At 36.2% G+C, this 22,459-nt stretch overlaps 2 protein-coding genes across 7 annotated transcripts in view; one reads left to right on the forward strand and one right to left on the reverse strand.

The window, feature by feature from the left end:
- Window positions 1-2,452, forward strand: part of LOC128025991 (lysosomal cobalamin transport escort protein LMBD1) — a 66,658-nt gene extending 64,206 nt beyond the window's left edge. For both annotated transcript variants that reach the window (XM_052612644.1, XM_052612645.1), the window contains exons 15-16: window positions 1,004-1,095; window positions 1,634-2,452. In XM_052612644.1, the coding sequence (XP_052468604.1) occupies window positions 1,004-1,095; window positions 1,634-1,744 (203 nt within the window). In that variant the 3' untranslated portion in view covers window positions 1,745-2,452. The remainder of the gene's footprint in view (window positions 1-1,003; window positions 1,096-1,633) is intronic.
- Window positions 2,453-10,320: 7,868 nt separating this feature from the next.
- LOC128025992 (adhesion G protein-coupled receptor B3-like) overlaps window positions 10,321-22,459 on the reverse strand; it is a 147,789-nt gene continuing 135,650 nt past the window's right edge. For 4 of the 5 annotated variants that reach the window (XM_052612647.1, XM_052612649.1, XM_052612646.1 and 1 more), the window contains 7 exons: window positions 21,210-21,381; window positions 18,919-19,014; window positions 17,970-18,009; window positions 14,611-15,281; window positions 13,892-13,927; window positions 13,249-13,353; window positions 10,321-11,386 (listed from right to left, as the gene is read on the reverse strand). In XM_052612647.1, coding sequence (XP_052468607.1) covers window positions 11,198-11,386; window positions 13,249-13,353; window positions 13,892-13,927; window positions 14,611-15,281; window positions 17,970-18,009; window positions 18,919-19,014; window positions 21,210-21,381 — 1,309 coding nt within the window. In that variant the 3' untranslated portion in view covers window positions 10,321-11,197. The remainder of the gene's footprint in view (window positions 11,387-13,248; window positions 13,354-13,891; window positions 13,928-14,610; window positions 15,282-17,969; window positions 18,010-18,918; window positions 19,015-21,209; window positions 21,382-22,459) is intronic. The other variant, XM_052612648.1, reaches the window with a different exon arrangement.

Genomic DNA, 22,459 nt, shown 5'->3' on the forward strand with positions numbered 1-22,459 from the left:
TAATTTATTCAAATACACTGAATTCCAATATTCAATAAATATTTCATGATATTTGGCACAAATAAAAAGTAAATATATTTGTAATCTTTAATAGGATTGGTGAAATTATTAATATTAGTACAATAGTAATATTTCTTATTTTATTTTGTAATTGATATATTTTTATTTAATATTAATAATAATAATGATGATGATAATAATCTTAAATTATAATAATAACCCTAAACTATAAAAATAATTTTTATCATTAATTTTGTTGTTTTATAGCCATGTTGATAATATAATCACAAAAATACTACATACAAGCACAGCAAGTCTGGATTTTTAAAAAATCCCAAAAAGTCCCAATTGCAGTTTTTATCAGAAAAAAAAAAATCCCTAAATTATTATGCAGTCCTGTTTATTTGTACTTTCACTAATAAATATTTTTATTCTCTGCATTTCTCCAAATGTTGATTATTTTGGTTTGCCAAGAAGCGTTTAAATATTTATTTGTCATTTTTATCCAAATGTGTCATTGCTTTCCCTGGATCCCTCATTTATTTTCTATGAAATGGTCATCAGCTTGGTTCTGGTTTTCTGGTCAGTGTGGCAGGTCAGCTTGAGACGGCATCTAGCTAAGAGCTTGTTAGCACAACCCTGTAAAGCATGGCTGGTGCAATTACACAAGGCTGTGTGCCGGCTTTTACTGTGTCATGCTCTTTGATGAGGACCTGTACTGTTGTGCATGTGTGATTACTTCTGCACGGCGGCAGGGTGAACACTAGCCTGCTGACCTTCTGACTCTGCTTATTCCTATTAGACTTACATTAAAACAGGGACCAGAATATTATAGAGAGTAAGCTAGCAGCTAAGCAACCACAAATGCAATGTATGAAAAAGCTAAATTTTCTCACATTTTCTTCAAAATACAAGTGGAATTTACAGAACTGTACAGAAATGTTTTCCTTCCAAAAATGAATGAAAACTAAAGGTCAAATTTTCTTCACATTTTGTTTTCCAGACCAGTGCACAGTAACAAGATCGTACCTGTTCCTGCACAAATTTTGGTTCTTCAGCGCTATCTACTATTTTGGCAACTGGGCTTTCCTTGTGGTAATATAAATATATATATATATATATATATATATATATATATATATATATATATATATATATATATATATATATATTTTTTTTTTTTTTTTAAATTCTTTGTTTCTTTCTTTCTTTCTAGATGATATACCATTTGTAATGATGGAAATTATTTAAATGAACACAGGAAAATGTATTAAAAATTAGGGGTGCAAGATAAATATCGGCCGATAATTAATGTGCATCTCGTCAGTAAAGCCGGTTCTCTAATCAGCGGTAAATTCCATCAGGTGCGTGATTTCACATAGAGAAGCTGTTTCTACACAGAGGCGTTGTTAACTGACACCCTGTGCAATTCCACGCTTATGACGAGATGCGCATTAATTATCGGCCGATATTTATCGTGCACCCCTACTAAAAACTATAATGATAACTAAGAATTATTGTTATTGCTACTTGATTATTTCAAATGAAAGAGATAATATGAATGAACAAAGGTTAATAATAATAATTATTATTATTATTAAATAGCCTTAACGTGTCTTTTGTTGTGTTGCAGGTCTTTCTTATTGGGTTGGTAGTTTCATGCTGTAAAGGCAAGAAATCTGTGATCGAAGGGGAAGTTGATGCAGATGATTCAGATGTCAGTGATGATGAATATGTGCATTAACTTACTTAAGTCCTGTTTTATCTTGGTTTCATTACTAGTCAGAGCTGGAATGAAAAGAATTGTAAAACAGTTTTTCATATCTTTCGTTCATTGTTCAGAGAGAGAAATACTGACGTTCTTTAAGACTGAATGTGTTATGATGCCAAATAGATTTTGTGACACTAGAGGCATTGTCATATTTAACTGATAGTAGTAGTCTGATATGCTAACCCGTCTTTACTACTGACCCTTACTACTAACTAAGGGTATATGCATGTCGTTTTGCATTGCTGTCTAAAATAATTCAACAAAAAAAAAGTTTTTCTCTCTAAACAAGACCAAATTTAGTTTAAAATAAGTTAAAACGGTACAAATCCTTATGCTGATTTATTTATTTACTTTTTTTTTTTTTGCTAGGCATAATGCTCCAGTGTTTCTGATGTGTGCTTTTTTAAATGTTACTTTAATCCCTGAGGTTGAATTCCTGTCATACTGCTTGTGGACACATAGATTTTTACTTTAGAATTATTGGATTGTACTGGCAAGAGAGCTTGCGGAGTTCTAGAGGACTGATGCAAGATTAAGCAATTTCTGTAAAAATTCATTTAGCATACAGTATTGGTATGTTTTGTGGTTTTCTGAAATTAACATTTCTCTTGCAAATGCTTCTGTATTAATGCAGGTTTGAGTCATTAATAAAGACTAAAAACAATATCTCAGATTTTAAAATGGATCCAGTTGTTTATTTATACTTAATTATCCTAAGATAATTCAGAAGGTGGATTAATGTTAAACATGCTTTATCAGAAATAGTACCATCATGAGCTTAACTTTGATCACCCAATGCTAAACATCACCGAAAAAAAAAGAATGAATCACAAACCCTGAATTCAAGAGTGCTGCACACTGTACAATTCAGCCTTAAATCACTTGCACTGAGGACCCCTAAAAGAAGACCCCCTTTATTACTTATTCCAGGACTCCTTCTGACTAAATACAGCCTACTTAGCATTATATGCTGAAAGTTTCGATGATCGTTTAATAAGCTGACATGGAGAAGAGCGATACAAAAGTTTTGTGTTTAATATAACTTTGTTTACTCATTGAATTGGATTTGATTCATCTCTGTTCTGTGATAAGATTGTTTGTCTTTATTTAGAGCTGGAATCAATGCAAATGCAAACAGCTGTGTAAAAGTGCTTGTGGATCATCTGTGTTTACCCTCACTGACATTCTCACAGTTAGGAATAAGACTTCTAACTGAACTGAAGAGCAAAGCAGACTGTGCTGCTCCGAGTCGACAGTGCTCACATACTGAGAGCCGCTTGAGTTTGAGCATGTGACTATGTTTGTGTGCTTATCATGTTCTCACCTGGACCAGATGTTCATATGATTCATGGCCCAGGAACACACACCAGCCAAACTCTCCTAACAGATGGTGCAGTCTTTGGAAAGAAAACAACTAATTTTCTAAAGCTTGCTAGTATAATCGACCAAAAAATAGGGATTGGTGACGGCGCAGTTACCTGGTAAGTGCAATATTTGAAATGTATTTTTATATACAAGTATACATAAATTGGTGGCCAAAATTTATGAAAAAATTATATTAAATTAGATTGATTTCTGAAGAATCATGATGCAACACTGAAGACTGGCGTAATGGTTACTGAAAATTTAGCTTTAGCATCACATGTATTCAGATAGAAAACATGTATTTAGATATTTGGCTGATGGAAATTCAGCTTCTCATCACAGAAATAATATTTAAAAAAATAAATAAAGTAGAAACCATTAATTTATACTTTAATAACATTTCACAAAATTTCTCCCCCTCTATTTTTAATCAGATAAATGCAGCCTTGGTAAACATAAGATACTTTCAAAAACTACAAGTCTTACTGATCACAAACTTTTGAACAACAGTGTGTATACATATATGAAATATAAGAATGATGTTAAAGCCACATTCATTTTGAAACATCAAGTGAACTGCTGGAAGACAGGCATCCTTTCTTCTCTTCATTCATCTTTAAATGGAATATATTCTTCCCAATAAAAGGTTCTCTCTCATGCACCAGGGTGTTTTAGACCAAAGATTTAAGGCAGTCTTCTGGATCAAGGGGATTTTCCAAACAATACTTTAAAAGCAGTTCTGCAGCCTCTGACTGATTTACTGTTGAAAGTGACTCAGAGAGAGAGAGTGCTGTTAGATTGAAGGTAAAGTTCACAATCACACACTCCCACAGGAGTTCCTGTTTGCTTGTGTTTATACAAAGTGGCTGCATTCATCTGGAGACATCACTCTTTCTGCAGCCTTGCACGATGCATTTAGTCAATAATGCTCGGCTTTAAACCTTCCAATTGATTTAGATATATTCATATCTAAATCTAAATACAGGATTCTTTAAATATCTGTCAATATTATACACCCAGTTTTTTTTTTTCTTTTTTTTTTTTGTGTGTGTGTGTGTCAAGAACAGACAGGGCAGAGAGGAGGATTTCCTTTGCTACTGAAAGAGCATTAGGCGATGGTTCTCTGAGGACAGGCATCCAGCAGAACGATCACTGATGCAATAAAAACACTCCCAAGACAGACTGAAATGTACATCGTACTGAAACATAGACTTTTACTGTTTGCTTCCCTCTGGATTTTTCATTTTAATCAGAACACTTTAGGCTGACAGTAGCATGAGATATTGTTCTGTTTGTTCTGTACTTCTTGGTTTTGTGTGTTTTAGTTCTTTATGCAATAGTTTTCCTCTTTTAGATGAATGTTCATGAATTGTCTTTTTAGTTTATTTTTAGTATTCTAGTAAGTAGTCAGCATTTTGGTAATTATCTTAAAGCTGTTTAAATATTTAATATTCTAAAACTAATTATGAATAAACTATTCCAATTTAATATACCTTATATTGAAATATAAATAATACATATTAAAATATGTAAAAATAACAGAGTATATAAATATACACACTACCCTTCAAAAGTTTCAAGAGTGCATTCAGTTAATCGACAGTAAAGGCATTTACAATGTGTAAAAAAATAACATTTATTTGAAATGCTGTTGTTTTACACTAACTTTGTATTATGTTATATTAAAATATATGAGTATTTTAATACATAATGCATATATAATATACAGTATAAAATAAATTTATTTAATCACCCCCCGCAACCAATCGTAGACAAAAACATATATATATTATATATAAAATATTAAAATTAAAATTAAAATATTAATAATATCAAGAGGTAGAAGTTTCTTCAGCAGCAAATTAGCATATTAAAATGATTTCTGGAAGATCATGTGACACTGAAGACTGGTGTAATGATGGTGAAAAAAAAGTTAGCTTTACCATCACAGGAATAAATTACATTTTTAAATACTTTATAAAAGTTATAAACGTTTTTTTTTTGTTTTTTTTTACTTTTGCAGCCTTAGTGACAATTAAAAAAATTACCCACCTCAAACTTTTGAAAGGTAATGTAAAGCAGCTCTCTTTAAGTTTAACCTACTTACACAAAGGTACCAATATAAGTGTAGTCTGATATGATACAGCACAGCTTGTATGTTTGGACATGTTGTTTAATTGAGGCCAGACCTCAGGGAGGATGTGGAAGTAAGCATTCAGTGCTGTAGTAATGTCTGTTTGTGTTGGTGCTCCGCTCTCGGCTCTATCGACATGTTAACCTCTCTGCCCTTTTTCCAATGGGAGTCGCTACAAACACTCCCATTGAAAAAGATTTGAGTCTGTCTAGTCGAGCTGTTTCAGCACAAACTGATAGTTACAAAGGGACTTCCCTCTAACATATCTGCCCTGCTCCTTCTCTTTATGGATGCTGAAAGTCTCATGAAGGCTCAGACTTTACGGTTAAACATTTGGCTGTATCAAGTGTGTGATAGATTAAGGCAATTCCAAAACCATACAACTTTCTTAAGGTTCAAAGCTTAATAGTAATATTTTTTTTAATACAATTCCCATATTTTTTTCTTAACAATATATATATATATATATATATATATATATATATATATATATATATATATATATATATATATATATATATATATATATTGCAAAAGAATGAATAAATAAATATCACAATGCCAGTCAGCCCCCCAAATATATCATGCAGATCTAAAAGGAAGTATGAATGATTAACATATAAGGTTAATCACTGCTATAATTGTCCCCTTTGTCACAACGACCTGATCCTTTCACTTTTTGACCATTTCTTGAAATAGCAGTAGCCCATCTTGAGAAGAAATAGCCATCCTTGTGGGGACGACAATTACTTGGTCAGAGGTCAAAGAATAGAAACTGGTAGTTGCTGTGTGATGTCCTGTGCCATTATGAGCACTGTTAAACTGTGTCCATAAGGAGCTGCTGGCAGCTGGGGAGTCATACAGCTGAATAAAACACAAGCTCATCCTACAGGGAGCCATTAGCAGAGGCCTCTACTTCAAAGCAATTAGAGAACGTCTTGGGACTTGCAGTGTTTATTGAAACAATTGAATGTCCCCTAACTACAGTATGTACTTCAGTAGAGTAATACATGTTCACGCCCTCATAGCAGACTGTATCATAGGACACTTGGCTTATAAAAGAAAGATTGTTTAGCTTCTTAGATTTCAGCTTTACAAGCAAAAATGTGTTAGGTTAGATTAATTAGCATGAATCGGTTCGTATATAACATTATATCATATATTCCATGGTTTATTCTCAATGCAATGATTTACTCTGGTAATTCTACATTCCTGCCAGGGTTCAAGCTATTATAAATGTAAGATTAAGCCTTAGATGTCATGTATTGTATGCAAAGTATAGTATCCAATTTGTCGTTGATCTTCATATACAGTGATCCCCAAAATATGTCACACAAAAATTTTTGCTATATTTCTTCAAAATAAATGCATCTTGGTTTTTTACTTTATCTATACAATTACATGAATATCTTTTAACAATTGCAAATGTTATCTATAACTGCACATGCCGCTGTCCATGGTGCTGAAACCACACCTACCCAAATAAATACTAAATATAGCTTACAAGTTAGACAATTTGTTTAAAATACAATAATACAATAAAAAATTTCTCCTTGAGAAAATCTAATGCATTAAATCATATGACAAACAGCACGATTAAGATGAAACAAGGAAACTGTTACAATAATTTATGAAAATATTTAATGCTTGACCATGTACATTATGAATACCTTTATAATGCATTGTACACAAGGTCTTAAAACAAAGTGTTACCATGATTTCTTACTATGACCAAGCTTAAGAGTTCATTTCCATGGACTCTGGAATATGTGACACAAAAACAATCATAAAATAGCAGCAGATCCTCCATAAGAAAATCTTTATGTGTTCACACTGACAGCAGTCCCTTCTGATCATGAATGGAAGTTGAGTACAAGTGAGAATACAGTCTGTGTTGACATACGCTTCAATTCCCTCTCCTGCACGTCTGTCAGAGATGAGTCTGATCCACCTCTCCATGTGTCCCCTGCTGGACTTACAAGCACCCACAAGGGCACACTCACTGTGTGTGTGCTGAATTTCATCTGCCGTGATTTCCCGCCGGCCTGTAATGTGATGGATTTGACGTTTTGATTTGCACATTGAAGAACAGAGGAGGACAAAGGTATTTTCATTTTAAGCCGTGGAGATCGGAAAACGGGGCCTGGGATCCATTGCTTGTGTGCCATCATGTTTGGTCGCTGTCATAATAGGCTTTATTATTTTTAATACGGTGACATCTCCAGTCAATGTCAAGACTACCTGCCTCTTCCTGTACATCTCATTACAGTGTTTTCTAACCTCGGAGGTCAACATTTGTGCACTAATGAAAGCTTTGTCTGTTAATATGCATCATTAGTTTGCAATCTTCTCCAAAGTTAAACTAAGAATCACTTTACATGAGCATGTCAAGTTGTTTTTCAGGCTGTCCGCTGTGTTTGAGACAACTAACAAATTCATTCTTAATTACTTTAAATAAGTTCTTGAGTGTCATCCAAACTTCACAAAGTTCAGTTTTCTGTCCTATTAATTGTGAAGATTTTGGCTCATATTTAACAAAAACCCACCATTCTCAACAAAGTAAGATACTTACATAAGACCAATAAAAAAAAAAAATGGTGAATTGTTGGCCTTCTGGAAGGTTAGTTCATTTACTGTACATGTACTCAATATTTGGTAGGGGCTGCTTCTGTATTAATTACTGCCTCTATTCGGCGTGGCATGGAGGTGATCAGTTTGTGGCACTGCTGAGGTGGTATGGAAGCCCAAGTTTCTTTGACAGTGGCCTTCAGCTCATCTGCATTTTTGGTCTCGTTTCGCATTTGCCTCTTGACAATAGCCCATAGATTCAGGTCTGGTGAGTTTGCTGGCCAGTCAAGCACACCACACCAACATTTGGTGCTTTTGCCAGAACGGGCAGGTGCCAAATCCTGCTGAAAAATGAAATCAGCATTTTCAAAAAGCTGGTCAGCAGAAGGTGCATGAAGTGCTCCAAAATTTCTTGGTAAACGGGTGCAGTCACTTTTCTTTTCAAAAAACACAATGGACCAACACCAGTAGAAGACATTGCACCCCAAATCATCACAGACTGTGCAAACTTAACACTGGACTTAAAGCAACTTGGGCTATGAGCTTCTCCACCCTTCCTCCAGACTCTAGGGCCTTGGTTTCCAAATGTAATACAAAACTTGCTCTCATCTGAAAAGAGGACTTTAGACCACTGGGCGATAGTCCAGTTCTTCTTCTCCTTAGACCAGGTAAGACACCTCTGACGTTGTTTGTGGTTTAGCAAATCCCTTGACACATCTGTGTGTAGTGGCTTTTGAGGCCTTGAACCCAGCCTCAGTCCATTCCTTGTGAAGTTCACGCAAATTCTTGAATCAATTTTGCTTGACAATCCTCATAAGGCTACGGTTCTCTCGGTTGGTTGTGCATCTTTTTCTTCCACACTTTTTCCTTCCATTCAACTTTCTGTTAACATGTTTGGATACAGCACTCTGTGAACAGCCAACAGCCAGCTTCTTTGACAATGAAATTGTGGCTTATCCTCCTTGTGAAGGGTGTCATTGATTGTCTTCTGGACAACTGTCAGATCAGCAGTCTTCACCATGATAGTGTAGCCTAGTGAACCAAACTGAGAGACCATTTTGAAGCCTCAGGAAACATTTGCAGGTGTTTTGAGTTGATTAGCTGATTGGCATGTCACTATATTCTAATTTGTTGAGATAGTGAATTGCTGGATTTTTGTTAAATGCAAGCCAAAATCATCACAATTAAAAGAACCAAAGACTTAAACTACTGTACTTTAGTCTGTCTGCATTGGATTTATTTAATACACAAGTTTCACAATTTGAGTTGAATTATTGAAATAAATTATCTTTTCACGACATTCTAATTTATTGAGATGCACCTGTATTCTTGAGGTGCAAAAAAAAAAAAATCACTATTATTCCAAACTATTGTCTGCCAGTGTATAAACCAACCAACTGCTTTCCACAAGGAAAAGTCACTTCAAAAGAGTGAAGGATTAATCCGGGATTTACATATCCGATTTTAATGGAAATCTACATGTGAAATGATGGCACTTGAGGCCCATATCAGAAGGTAAACTGAAGTTTAGGAGTATAATCCCTTTTAAACCGCTCTTACTATCCTATCTGTCATCAGCGATCCTTCAATCATATCCGGCAAAAGTATCAAATCTAATCCAAGCCAGCTCCACAACTATCTCCCGGGGTATTGTTTAGGTCCAGCTTGACAGGCCTGAATCATGGTCTCTGGGACTGACGAAATGTGTGAGTCATGACACGAGTTTGTAGACACAGTCTCACTGTTCAGAAAGCATAATTATACACCAGATTTCTAAAACAGTAAATGTTAGCAGGATGAGTTATAGCACTAAACAGATGCTCCTGACGTCATCCGGAGCTGCAAATCTATAAGTAGCAGCGGCGCGTGACAGCACAGCCTTTTTCTGTATTTGGGTTTCAGGTGAGCTCTACTTATTCGTCTTTTTGTGGGAAAGAGCCTCTTCTCTTCAGCTGTTGTACAAATAACACTAATATGAACGAACACTATCAGCCTCATGCTAAAGTCATAACAGTTCTGCCTCCAAATATTTTTCAATGTTTCGAGGGATTTAGATGGTAAAATATCATTCCATTGGAAGAATGCACCATTAAAAACAGAAAACAACTGTAAACTTATCTCAAAATCCAAGAGGTTTTTATAGTACTTCTGGTTCAGTTCTCTCTATTCTATCAGCTCCTTGTCTGATAGCATAATTGCACATAAGGTACGCCATATGTGGCGCGGCTTTACCCCGAAGTGACTACTCTTCCTGTTATTTTTAGCTCTGCTGTGTTATTTTTATAGCCAGTGCAAAACAAGTCGGCTCCTTTCCACTAATGGCCGTTAAAAATACCCTGTTGTTATTAGCCTTTAGGTTTGAGGATTTTTCTGCTGCTGTTGAATGAAGGACCTTGAGATTCAGAGGATGTCCACAGTGATTCGAGGGTCCAGAAAGAGACCCGCAGCACGACACAGGAGTAAGTCGACAAGTTCTCTGAAGCAGTACGAACATATTTCCTCTTTTATTTACATTCCTTTTTCAAATGTTAACATTTTTTTCCGCTATAACTCTCATCAAGCTGGCATTTTCTCTTTTCTCATTAAAATAAACTTGGCACAAGTAAAACATATGTAGACAAAAGTTTTATTTACACCATACAACGTTTTTGATTTTTAAATATTTTATACAGGGCTGCAGATGAGAGAGCTTTACTGAGCTTCCAGGCAGATTCTGCAGTATTAAAGTTTTGAAATATATTATTCATAAAAAAGTGAGTATTACCTTTATTGCATTTAAAGCAATGAAGAATGTAGCCTGACAAACATTCATTTTTAAATGACAGAAAAAAATCCTCTTTGCCTCGGAATAGTTTCGTCTTTTCATATCATGAAGTAAAAAGTGTAGTAATGGCCAAACGGACTTGTTATAAACTTTTTAAAAACCTGCGCAAGTATATACAAGTGTTCCTGGGCTCGTCTCCCGCCGAACAAAAAAACGAACCCAGCCGCCGCTCGTGGGTGGACATCACGTCGTGTCGTTTTCTCCTCGAGGTCTCATTTGGAAAGCTAATGCTTTTGGAACTGATTATTTTCCAACTGGTTTCTTTTGAAATACATGATGTTCGATATTGTACATGTCTGACCCCCACTAAATACACGAGTGAGAATACAAAAAAAAAGATAACACAGATTTTTTTTTTGTCTTTTTCTAACTGTCTTTCTATCCGTCTGTCATTCCTTGTTTTAAAATCTTATTGGCACATATTGTCCCTGCTATACTCGTAGAATCCAGATATGTCTTTCCAAGGCTGCATGAGAAGTCTTCCGCGTTTTTGTTCAGTGCAAAATATGTCCACCTGCTAACGCTTCATTATTCCTCAGACTTCTGTCTGAAAGTCTCCCTCCTGGACGTCCAAAGGGAGGTTGACACACTTTTCCCACTCAGCGTTAGTCATCTCCAGAGAGTTCTTTGTGTCTGATTCAAGTACATTCATTGTGGCGTAGTTCTGATATTCACTTGCCGGGTTGAAGCTCTCCCAGGGGTTCTTGTTTGGCATTGCCTTGTCCTACGGAAAAGGATGAGAAGCCGCCGTGTTAGAAATACTACATTTCTGCAATATTCTTTCATTATAGTGGATCGTTTTATGATACTGTCAAACACTGGAAGTTTCACATGGACATGAATCATCAAGCTTTAATTCATGTTCTCTCACAGTGGCCCTAAAAATATTTGGACGCTTGAAATGTATGAAAGTCGCCCGCATTAGATAAAAAATATCACACCAATCTTGAAAATATATGCCATGTCACTTGGCTTGGTATTTTGTTAATTAACACAGTGACATTCATACAATTATGTCCCAAAAACTTTTTGGGGCCGCTGCACATACACACCCAGAGCTCGCTGGTCAAAGTGTTTGACCTAACAGCATGTTTGGAGTGTTTCCAGATTCAGGAACATCTCAGATTTTTCAAGGGAATAAAAACACAAAATCATTTCTTCCATCCAGCGGTTACTAAGCAACAGGAAGTGAATGGCAGTCTGCAGTCTGACTGAACACGGGTAAAAGGAAGCAACATGGCCAACCAGCTACCAGGACTAGGACTTCATACACCTGACATAAACATGCATTTCTAACACAAACAAGAAGGTTCAATTTTAGCTAATGCATTAGGGTTCTTGAATTAAAAATCAACCATTCTACACTATTTCTTAGTTTAGGTTAATTTACTAATATACTATAGTTCATTGGCAATTCATGTTCTTTCATGATACTTTAAAGTCTAATTCATATGACTTAAAATGTAGAAATTAGCATTAGCCTAGATTAATAAATGCATTAGAGGACTATTTCATTGTTAGTTAGAGATTGCATTAGTTAATGTTACAATATAGAGGCCTCACTGTAAAGTGTTAACCACTGATGGATAAATCAAAATGCTTTCTGTTATAGTGACTGCCTAAAACGCCATTCAGTCTATTTCCTACTTTCGAAACAGTCTCACAGTAACGAGTTCTAATGGGGATAACAAGTGAATACAATGGAAGAATTATTATTATTTTTTTTAAAGTGCCCTTGCACTTGCAGTCTTTAAGTAGAATAAATCATTAAATCAGATCGCAAGACCACATTAACATTTACACCTGTATGAATAGAATCAGAATGTATTTTCAGTGCTCCGATCACTGCGTCTGGAGTGCATTGGCTTCTATTGAGTTCGAGACTGTTTCAACTGTGATCCAATCACTGGAAATGCATACTTCTGTAATAGCAGGAAATTAATTTTAGGGCATTATACCGAGGCTGAACTAATTAAAAAACACATCTAAACATCTCTTCATTGATGATCAGTGTGAACCTCACAGTTCCTGTCAGCTGGACAAAAAAAATGACACTGAACGTTCTTCTGCTGCATGCTGCTGGATGATGAAATGCAATTGTGTTGCAATTGGCCTGCTCTAATCAGAAAATCCCACCAGCCCTACAATTACAGATAATTGGTGCATCATACTGCGGAAAGCACAGAGAACCTCTCCAATATCTGAAGCAAATCAAGTGTTTTTTGTCCCTCGCATTTGCCAAGCAGTGATTAGCCAATAGAAAAGGAAATAATAAGCATGTTAGCAGCTTACAGCCTTGTGTTTGAATGAATGCATGAGAATGGATCACAATGATGGCTCAGTCACTCTTCCTCTTCTCTTCTTCCTCTTTCATCTCTTAATACCTCCTCTTCCACCCACCCCTAACCGGGTGCTATTTTTCCACGTGAATATTCTTGGTGAACAACTATTAATTCCTTCAGTCTCTCACTTCCTGTGCACAAGATTGGGGCGCCACCAGAAGACACAGCTAAACATAGACAACGCGGCACCCCCCCGCCGGTACTCGGTAATGAGACATACTGAAACCCGTTTCCTGTTACTCACCATGCCGCCCATATTTGGTATGTCTCGAAATCGGTCCAGGGTTTGAAATTTCTGATTGAGTTCCTGGAACAGCTCCATATGCCTTTTCCTGGTGTGCATGACTTTCTGTAATGGCAAGGATGGGAGGGGAGGGGAGGGGGGTGGGATTTGGAGTTCAGTCAAGCTGAGAACCAGAACTTTGCAACAGGAAAAAACCTGGCTACTTTCAATTTATCACTGTATAAAAACGGCGTGCTCACCCTGCAAATTTGGCTGAATGCTATGACAAGGTTATGACAAATGGCATTGGCATATATGAAGGGTCAGTAGCACTTGACATTCAATACATTTTTTTTTTTGGCAAAGGGCTGAAATGCTCTGGGGGATACTGCAAGTGATCTTAAAAATGTAAAAATATATAAGCTATTTTTTGATTTTCAGCTTGAAGTCAGGGGATGTAAAAGGATAACATGGGAATATGTGGTGGCTGACAGCATTGCTTTTACATTAAACCACACAACGCTTCATAAATCGCAGTTGTGTCAGGACATGCTTCTCCAATAAGCTTAAGTGCTACACAAAGTAGTAGTAAATTAAAGGGGCGAAACACAAACGCAACAAATGGCCCTGAACATGCACTTCACAAAGTAAAGGAGTTGCTCACCTCGAAGTCTAGATCCTGGTACCTCGACTTTCTTCTCTGTAGAACCAAGACAGAAAGACAAAAATTCATGTAATTAGATATTATAAAACCTAGAGGAATAATCTACTGAAATCTGGTCCCATCTCTAAAACATATATGAGCAAGTATGTTCCTTCCGCATCAGAGCTAGACTTGTATGCTGTGAGGCTTTTTGCAGAAAACGGATCCGGTTCAAATGTCTACCCGTCTAAAAATTATGCAAACGCAGGCACAAATGCTTCTCCAATCATTTAGTCCACTTAAACCCCTGCCTAATTGATTATAAGCTTGCATTTAGATCTGCCTCCATCAAATCAACAACCCATGCACAGAACTATCTATTGGTTGTTGACTATGTACATCAAAATATGGATATACAGTATTACTTCCGCTACTAATTCTTTGAAAACTGACCTTTAACATCTTTAAGTTAAACATCTCATGTAGTGTTTTCATCTTTGGCTTAATTTGGAGGATTAAGACATTAGGGCACAAGATTCTTTTCAAACTGGCCATATAGGAGACCCACTATAACATACATTTGGCCAAACTAAAAATGCATTATGAATTGCACTCTTGACACATTTTGGTGTGCATTGAGTAAAACCACTCATGTATCTAGATGGATCTTTGTTCATGTATTTGTGTACAGTTTACTTTAGTCTAACTGTCTACACCCAAGGCCAGACTCAAACTCGCACCTCTAAAGAGCTCATCGATATAGTTGAACCGGTTTCGCTACGTGACATTCCTCCGCTCTCCTCCATTTCCGCCAGGAAGTTCTTCACAGCCGTGCGTGGCTCGAAAGGCAGATTCTGCATGTGTTCGGACTGGACGGGGTACTGCTGTTCCATTCCCATGTGCTCCATCCCAGAGTGCCCGAGGTTAAACTCAGCGCCCATCTTGTAATGCATCAACCTCTCGTGTGACAGAGAGTCCATGGTCATGCTCATCTTGCTGTCGTCTTTCAGCAGGGTGGGAATGCTGCTAGACCCAGCCGCCGACCCCACCGCGGACCTGCTAGGCAGGACAATGTAGTCCGTTTCCATCTGCCCTGGCTGAGGGTGGCCGCTCAGGTCATGGGCGCTCAGCTCCTGCTCGCTCTGCCTTGTGGTGTCATCTGTACACAGGTATAGAGTTCGCCGCATGTCTGTCGTGCTGTCTAAACACTGCTCTCCCAGATCGCCCATGCCCATGGACATGTGAAGTCCAGAGGGCTGCTGGATGATCACTTTAGACATTATGTTGCCAGGCAACGTGGAGTAATTGAGCCCCTCGGGACCTTTCTCTTCCTCCTCATCATTGAGAGAGATGCGAGAGAGGGTGCCGGTGATGGTGGCCGCTCGGCAGGAGCCCATGTCTTTGTGGAGGGCTGCAGGTAGGAAGGAACATCATTAGTGGAAGTGAGTGATGCAAGACTGAAAGCTTAAAATTTTGATTTAGAACTGAAAATAAATTATTTTAAAGCAAAAAGCAATGCAGCCAATCAGACATTGATCATTTGAACGCACAGCTGAAGTGATGTGTACCCTACACCCCAAAAACAAGTGATCATAATAAATAAAGTTACAATTCTAGTGGCAAATATCTTGAAAAGGAAAGACTCAAGCAGATTCAAAAGAGAATAACTGAAGCACATATCATGTTGTGGAACGACTAGTTTAGTACGCACGAACCTACTTCACTTTAATTCAGTCAGCTTTTAAAATAGACCAAAATTATGCCTTTAGTATATGTATACCAACTTCGTAGATTTTGTTAAAAATGGAGAGCTGAAGATGAACAGGTTAAATTTCAAGACTTGGTTGACCAGTTCAGTGCTGTTTGAACAACTTGAGTTTTGATCTAGTGTATGTCACTTTTTTGGTTTTGTTAAAAATGGAGGGTTGAAGATAAAGAGGTTCACCAAAGAGATGCTGTCCAAACAACTTCATCACCATGTTCAACAAGCATGGTTGTACTAGTCCATCAGGACTAACCATCTAAACCTTTTCAGCAAAGACTATCAATACAAATGCCATTCACCACCATACAATATCTGCTGTTATAGAAGCATGTCCTTTTTCAGACTGGATTGATTCTGTTCACCTGAAAGAGCCACACACACTAGATGCAATGACAGAAGATTCATCATTGTGAGAACAGCCTGTCCTCTGCAGCAGAGCTCTATCTCCAAGAATCCATAAGGGAATTACTGCCACTGTTCATAACATAACAAGGAGACCAGAGGACAACAACGACTGGTTGAAAATCCTCCAGCTCTGATGGTAGTTTAAACTAATGCATCACACAACATGGCGTCTGAAGAGCACAGCAGAATACTGATAGAAGAACACAGAAAAGGGCTTCAGGCTCATGACACAGACTTTCTGCGTGCATCTTATGAAATCTGTCAAGAACCTGGTCATATTACACCCAAAATTGATAAATATATTGTAAGTTCTTTACACTTTTTTTACCACACAACTCTCATTTTTATAATGCAAAATTCCCAGAAATAAAAACTTAATGAAACTGAAATTCCCAGAATTTAAATTAATATGTAAATATGTTGCACATCTTTATTTATTTTACTGTTGATTTTTATAAAAATCTAAAAATTGTAATATCTAAAAATAAGAAAACTTTAGTTAACTTTTTGTAAGTTAAAGTAAATCTTGGATTAAAGTTGTATTATGCTTTCCTAATGAAGGACACACAATGTCCCACAATATCACCCTCTGAGCTGATCTTAATCCAGTTTTAATGAAGAACACAGGGTCAGGGCGCTGTTATTACACTCATTTTCAAAAGAAAAACAAAAAGGTTAGCAATTTGTGTTACTAGCTGCATTTTCAGGGCTATAGCATAGTCTAATTATCTGATTTACTATGCCCTTCTTTCTTAGCCAACTAGTTTTCAGAGACTTTAAATAACGTGCTGTAAGTGAAGATACACACAAACAAACATTCAAACAACTGTCATGACATCACATTATGCAGTTAAAGCAATTTAGCAGCTCATATCAATGTCTAAATGAGCTCTGGATGAGATAAGTAACACGAAATTTTATCAGTTGCTTGGTTTCCATTTATGTGGCGTCACACTGTGTAGACCCACCCACAGTGAAATCTCATTGGTTTAAATCCCACACATAACCGGCTAATAGACTGTGTTGCATCATGCAAGATTTTCACCTTCAGACAGAAAAACAAATCCAGTTAGTGCTTTCAGGAAGTGTGAGAATAGTCACCATGCTGTCTAGGGGCATAACAATGCTGCAAACAAACTGAAAAATGGCTGTAATGAAGACTTCATGCTGTTTTGAGCTTTGTTGGCTGGATGTCAGAAGAACTACATTTTTTTTTTAACAACAGTCTTTCATTATAACAATAAAACAATTCTGTCTAGATCTTGAAACAGAAATCTTGTTTTGAACCCATTTCCAGGGACTAAAAAGCTTCATTGTTCATCACCAACCCTTTACTTAGGGGAGACAATTAAAGAGTAAACTCATGGATTTCATGGTCTATCCCATACAGCAGCTAGATGAAGAGGAACTAAAGATAAAGGAGAATAACAATGTGGAATAAAATAATTAAGACTAAAACATATTTTGATATGTGCAATATCGATGTATGGACAGTTTCTAAAACATAGATCTTTTTTATTTTGTACTTTAGAGACATACACACTTTTTAGTTCTTGAATATTTTCAAGAGTGGTCAGTACTGAAATTGCCAGTTAAGTGTGCTTAATAAATTTTACAGCATTGAAAATAATTTAGTTAGGTTGATGTATTATTAATACAATTCAAAGCAATAGCCCATGAATATAATATTCTGTGAATGTAAAAAGAGGATGGTTCAACACTGATATTGTACGTATCAGTATCTATCCAAATGTAATAAAATCCTACACTTTAAGATTGAATACAGTCCTGTTGGATGATTAGCCAGGTGCCACTGGGACTCCATAATTCTAATGTGCAACCCGAATGTTTATTCTCTTGGGCCTGTTTTGGCCCAGGAGAGGAGAAGTAATTAGGAAACACATTAATAGTGCACCATCTGTTTCTTACCTGATCGACATGCGATGTCCACGTCTTTCTCAAAATCCGTCTGTGGGGAAAAGATAAAAATAAATAAATAACAGGAGACAAAGTGAAATTTAGACATGCAAGAGGAGTTTGATTTAGACAGAACTACAACAAAAGTCGAAACTTTACATTATTGTTGATAGTGGCAGACACACACACACACACACACACACAAAAGCATTTTCCTATCTAATTGACTATGTAAAATCAGAATAATACATCAATTATATAATAGGCTATCATATCTATGTTGTCATGGGATTCTTCTCAAATTGTATGATTTTGCTAGCTTGTGTCTGCGGTCTAACCACATCCCACAGAGAAAATAGTCATCTGTTAAAAGCACTTGTAAATAGAATCGGATTAATCAGGTATCACAATAGAGGTGGCGATAGAGGAGCCATCAACAGCAGCGAATCAAAGACAATCTGCACAAACTGAGGTCTCATTATAGTGAAATGCTTCTAGTTAAGAAACTTTCAATCAAAACAGAAATGAGAACTGTGATCATTATATGCCAATGGTTCTGCGCAGGTCACACATCTCCAGAACCATTTTAACAGTAATCACTCCCTCAAACCAGTGAAGGATGAGAAAGACCGGTGTGAAAAATGACAAATGGGTCCCATCTGAGACGGGCGAAAGCCAAAGGACATGGATAAAAGATTTGGTGCTGTTAAGCAAAGACAATTCTGCATATCCTGTCATAACTGTATAAGCATTAACACTGTATAACAAAGACTCATACTAGGAAAAAGCACTGCATTTAAATCCATCAAGAGGACTTTGAGAGGTCACAGCACATAATTCTGATAGCACAGATGCCAGATGCAAGTGATTTCACAGCAAATTTATAAGATGAGCATATTCCAGCTTGTGAATGTACAGTTCAGTGTAAGAATACTGAGGTTACAGGAGGCGAGTGTCTTACCATGATCTGTGCATGCCCGTTGGGAAATGTACCAGTTGCATCTGCATTGATGGGGCCATGACAGTTTCTCAGGCGACATCTGAAGGCATCTTGAACCTATGAACCATCATTTTAGTCACTCATCAAAGCGAAAGTACGGAGCCCTGCACATGACATGCAGGTAGAAAATAGTATGCTAAATCGTGTGCACGATTTACTAATTCGTTCCCTCAATGTACTAAAACATGCACACGATTACTATTGCATTCCTTCAATTTACTATTTCGTTCACTTGATTTAAAAATAGTGCACCAATTTACTAATTCGTTCCCTCGATTTGCTAAATCATGTGCAAATCGAGGGAACACAATAGTTAACTGAGGGAATGCAATAGTAATTGTGTGCACATTTTAGTTCATTGTGGGAACAGATTAGTAAATCATGTGCACAATTTATTTACTTTTTTCTTGCATGTCATATGTGGGGCTCCATATGAAAGTATATGCTAGTGCACAAAACAATTCAGTAGAGCACATTGCTTCAGGATCTGAAAGTTTGGGTTTGGAAAAAAATCTCAGCGAGACTGGATTTATTTGTGAAATATTTGTAAAATTTAAATTTAAAATTATATTTTATTTTTTTGATGGCAAAGCTAAATATTCAGCAGCCATTGCTCCAGTCATCAGTATCACACGATCCTTCAGAAATAAATCTAATATGCTGATTTGCTGCTTAAGAATCAATTCTTATTATTGTCAGTTTTGAAAACAGTTGAGCTGCTTAATATTGCTGTGAAAGCAATCCATTTTTTTGAGGATTCTTTGATGAAAAGGATTTATTTGAAACAGAAACATTATGTAAACTTTTAAATCTCTCTACTGTCACTTTTGATCCATTTAATGTGTCTCTGCTGATTAAACTATTCAGTAAACTTATCAAAAAAAGTGTAAAAAAATTCAGAAGCCAGCCAAATGAAATATAGCAACACATTCCTTTCATCCTTCTTTTTATGTTCAACAAGCTCTAACCCTTTCAAATGCTGCAATTTGTAACGTCCATATTACTGATAGTATGGTTGGAAATGTAACTCATAAACAGGTGTACGCTCGTGGTGATGTGTGCCTGGGTATGAAAATGATATACTTGAATTTTGCACATTGGTATGCACTATGGTATGCACTATTTTGCACTATGGTAACCTTATCAATGTAATATATATTGTTAAATGCAGTGTTATTTATTGAGTTACAATTGGGAATACAAATGTGAAATCCATGGGTACTGAGAGTCTTGTACATAGGGGTAGGCGCAAATAAGCTTCCTTGCTTCAGCCTACTCCTTTTGAGCTTCCATTACTGTGTAAGTTTATGACTTCTGTAATATCCATGATTCTGAACAGCTCAAATAAACTAAACTAAAAAAAATAAACTAAACTATGTTCACTGAAATTTCCAGAATGTTTACTGTAGGGGGGAAAAAAAGGACATCCAACTATCTAATATCTATTTACTATATCAGCTGGGACAAGCGGGGGGTTGGTTGGGGGGATTGGAGATGTGTGCCCGAAGTGTGAGACCATATAAGGGAAAACAACTAACGTTTACTAACTGAGGATGATGCGAATGATTTTCAGACTCTCAGTACCACCAGCAAACATATAATCTTTTAAAATGTGTGGTAAGTACTGCTGCTCCATAGTGTAAGCAGAGTACGTGTGATCACAAATCTCGAAAGTGATAGTGAAACTACAAAGTGATCATGCATTCAAAAAGGGGCGGGGGGGTACATGATGCCAGTTCAACATCGTGATGTCTATCAGCCATCGACGATGGATGGTGCCATCATGTATTGGCCCAACCCTAGTAGAAACATGTAGGGATTTGGTTTTAATTGGTCCTGGAAAGTGGCTGTTACATACCAGAATGGGTACTAGTGGATGTGATATCTAAATAACATTTTAAATGAGATTTTTTTTTTAAATAAGAGGGCTTGTTTATGTCAATCCAACAGGAGAGTTATTTTAGAGGAGTAGGTATTATCAGAGAGATTTTAAGGGTGAGTTTGGCTCTTCTGAATGTGGTTTTCTTTAAATGTATAAAAATATATATTTTTTGTTTCACAGAAGCAAGAAGGTCATCAAGGTTTGGAACAACATGATGGGGAGTAAATTATATCAGAATATTCATATTTATCCCTTAAAGTAAGACTGGACAAGGCGTAGAATAAGCTTTAAAAAAAATTAAAGACAGTTTGCTGAAATGCTGAAGGAAAAGAGAACAAAAAGTAAGGGATTATAATGGATCCAGCCCTACCTCTCTTCTGAGGATACAGTGGACCATGACTATGACAAAGCCTTGCAGGGAGTCAAAGACCGCGAAGAGGATCTGGAATAGAATTGAGCGTTTGTCCGTCATGGCCAGCACCGCAGACATCCAGGTGAGAGCTAATAAAGGCAGAACGACACAGGAACTCCACAGGGAGGCCCTGAGACAGAGAGAGAGAGAGAGAGATAGTGGACTGAACAACAACAAAAAAATATTAATTTTTGGCCTTTGTCCCAAAAGTATTTTTACCCATTCATTTTCTCCAAAGGCATAAAAAAAAAAAAAAAAAAAAAAATGTATGACAAGCTCTAAGCCTTGAACAAACCATCCAGCTCTGAGATGAATCATAACATTACAGTCTTTGATTTGAATAACAAAAAAGTAAATGAAAATCTGAAAAAGACAAAAGACAATTCAATTAGTTTATGCGAGAATGAGTTACTCATAATATATGACTAGTCACTGACAACAAGTATAAGTAAGGGATATGCTAGCCATGCATTATCTTGCTCATACCATGTCATTTGCCACTACTGACAAGTTTTTAATGCGCAATATCTCTCTCTCTCTCTGTGCAAGTGATGTGTGTGTTATTGCACATAAAAGAAAGCAGTGTATTAATATAGAATGGTGATTAAACTGACTTGGAACTACCTGTGCATTAAACAGTTTTAATGCATACCTGCCAGCCAATCAAAATCAAGTATTCATACAGACCATTGTATAAAATACAACATTCTTGTTTATTATTATTATTATTATTATTGTTATTATTATTATTACTGTTACATTTTATTGCAGTAATAAAATACTTTAAAATACCAGTCAATGACTACAGATATAAAATAACTAAAAAACTATAATAATTATTATTGTTGATGTTGTTATTGTTATTACTGTAATTATTACTACTAATACTACTACATATTTTTTATAATAAAATAAAATAAAATATGCTAGTCATTGACTACAAGTATAAAATAAATTAATATAATCTAAAATATTAATTTTATTAAACTGTATTGCAATGATCATAATAAAATAAATACAAATTTACTATTATTGGAATATTTTACATACTAGTTAAACTTGTGGCTTCTGACATTGCTTAACTTCAGATCTCAAGGTTGATCTGTCTAGAAAGTTTTATATGGTATTGTAAAATAGTGTTTCTCTATGGAGAAAATAATGGGGATTTTTACTTTACAGAAGACTACTGTTGAGCTTTAAAGAACAAA

The sequence above is a fragment of the Carassius gibelio genome, chromosome A13 (genome assembly GCF_023724105.1).
Source record: "Carassius gibelio isolate Cgi1373 ecotype wild population from Czech Republic chromosome A13, carGib1.2-hapl.c, whole genome shotgun sequence".
NCBI lineage: Eukaryota > Metazoa > Chordata > Actinopteri > Cypriniformes > Cyprinidae > Carassius > Carassius gibelio.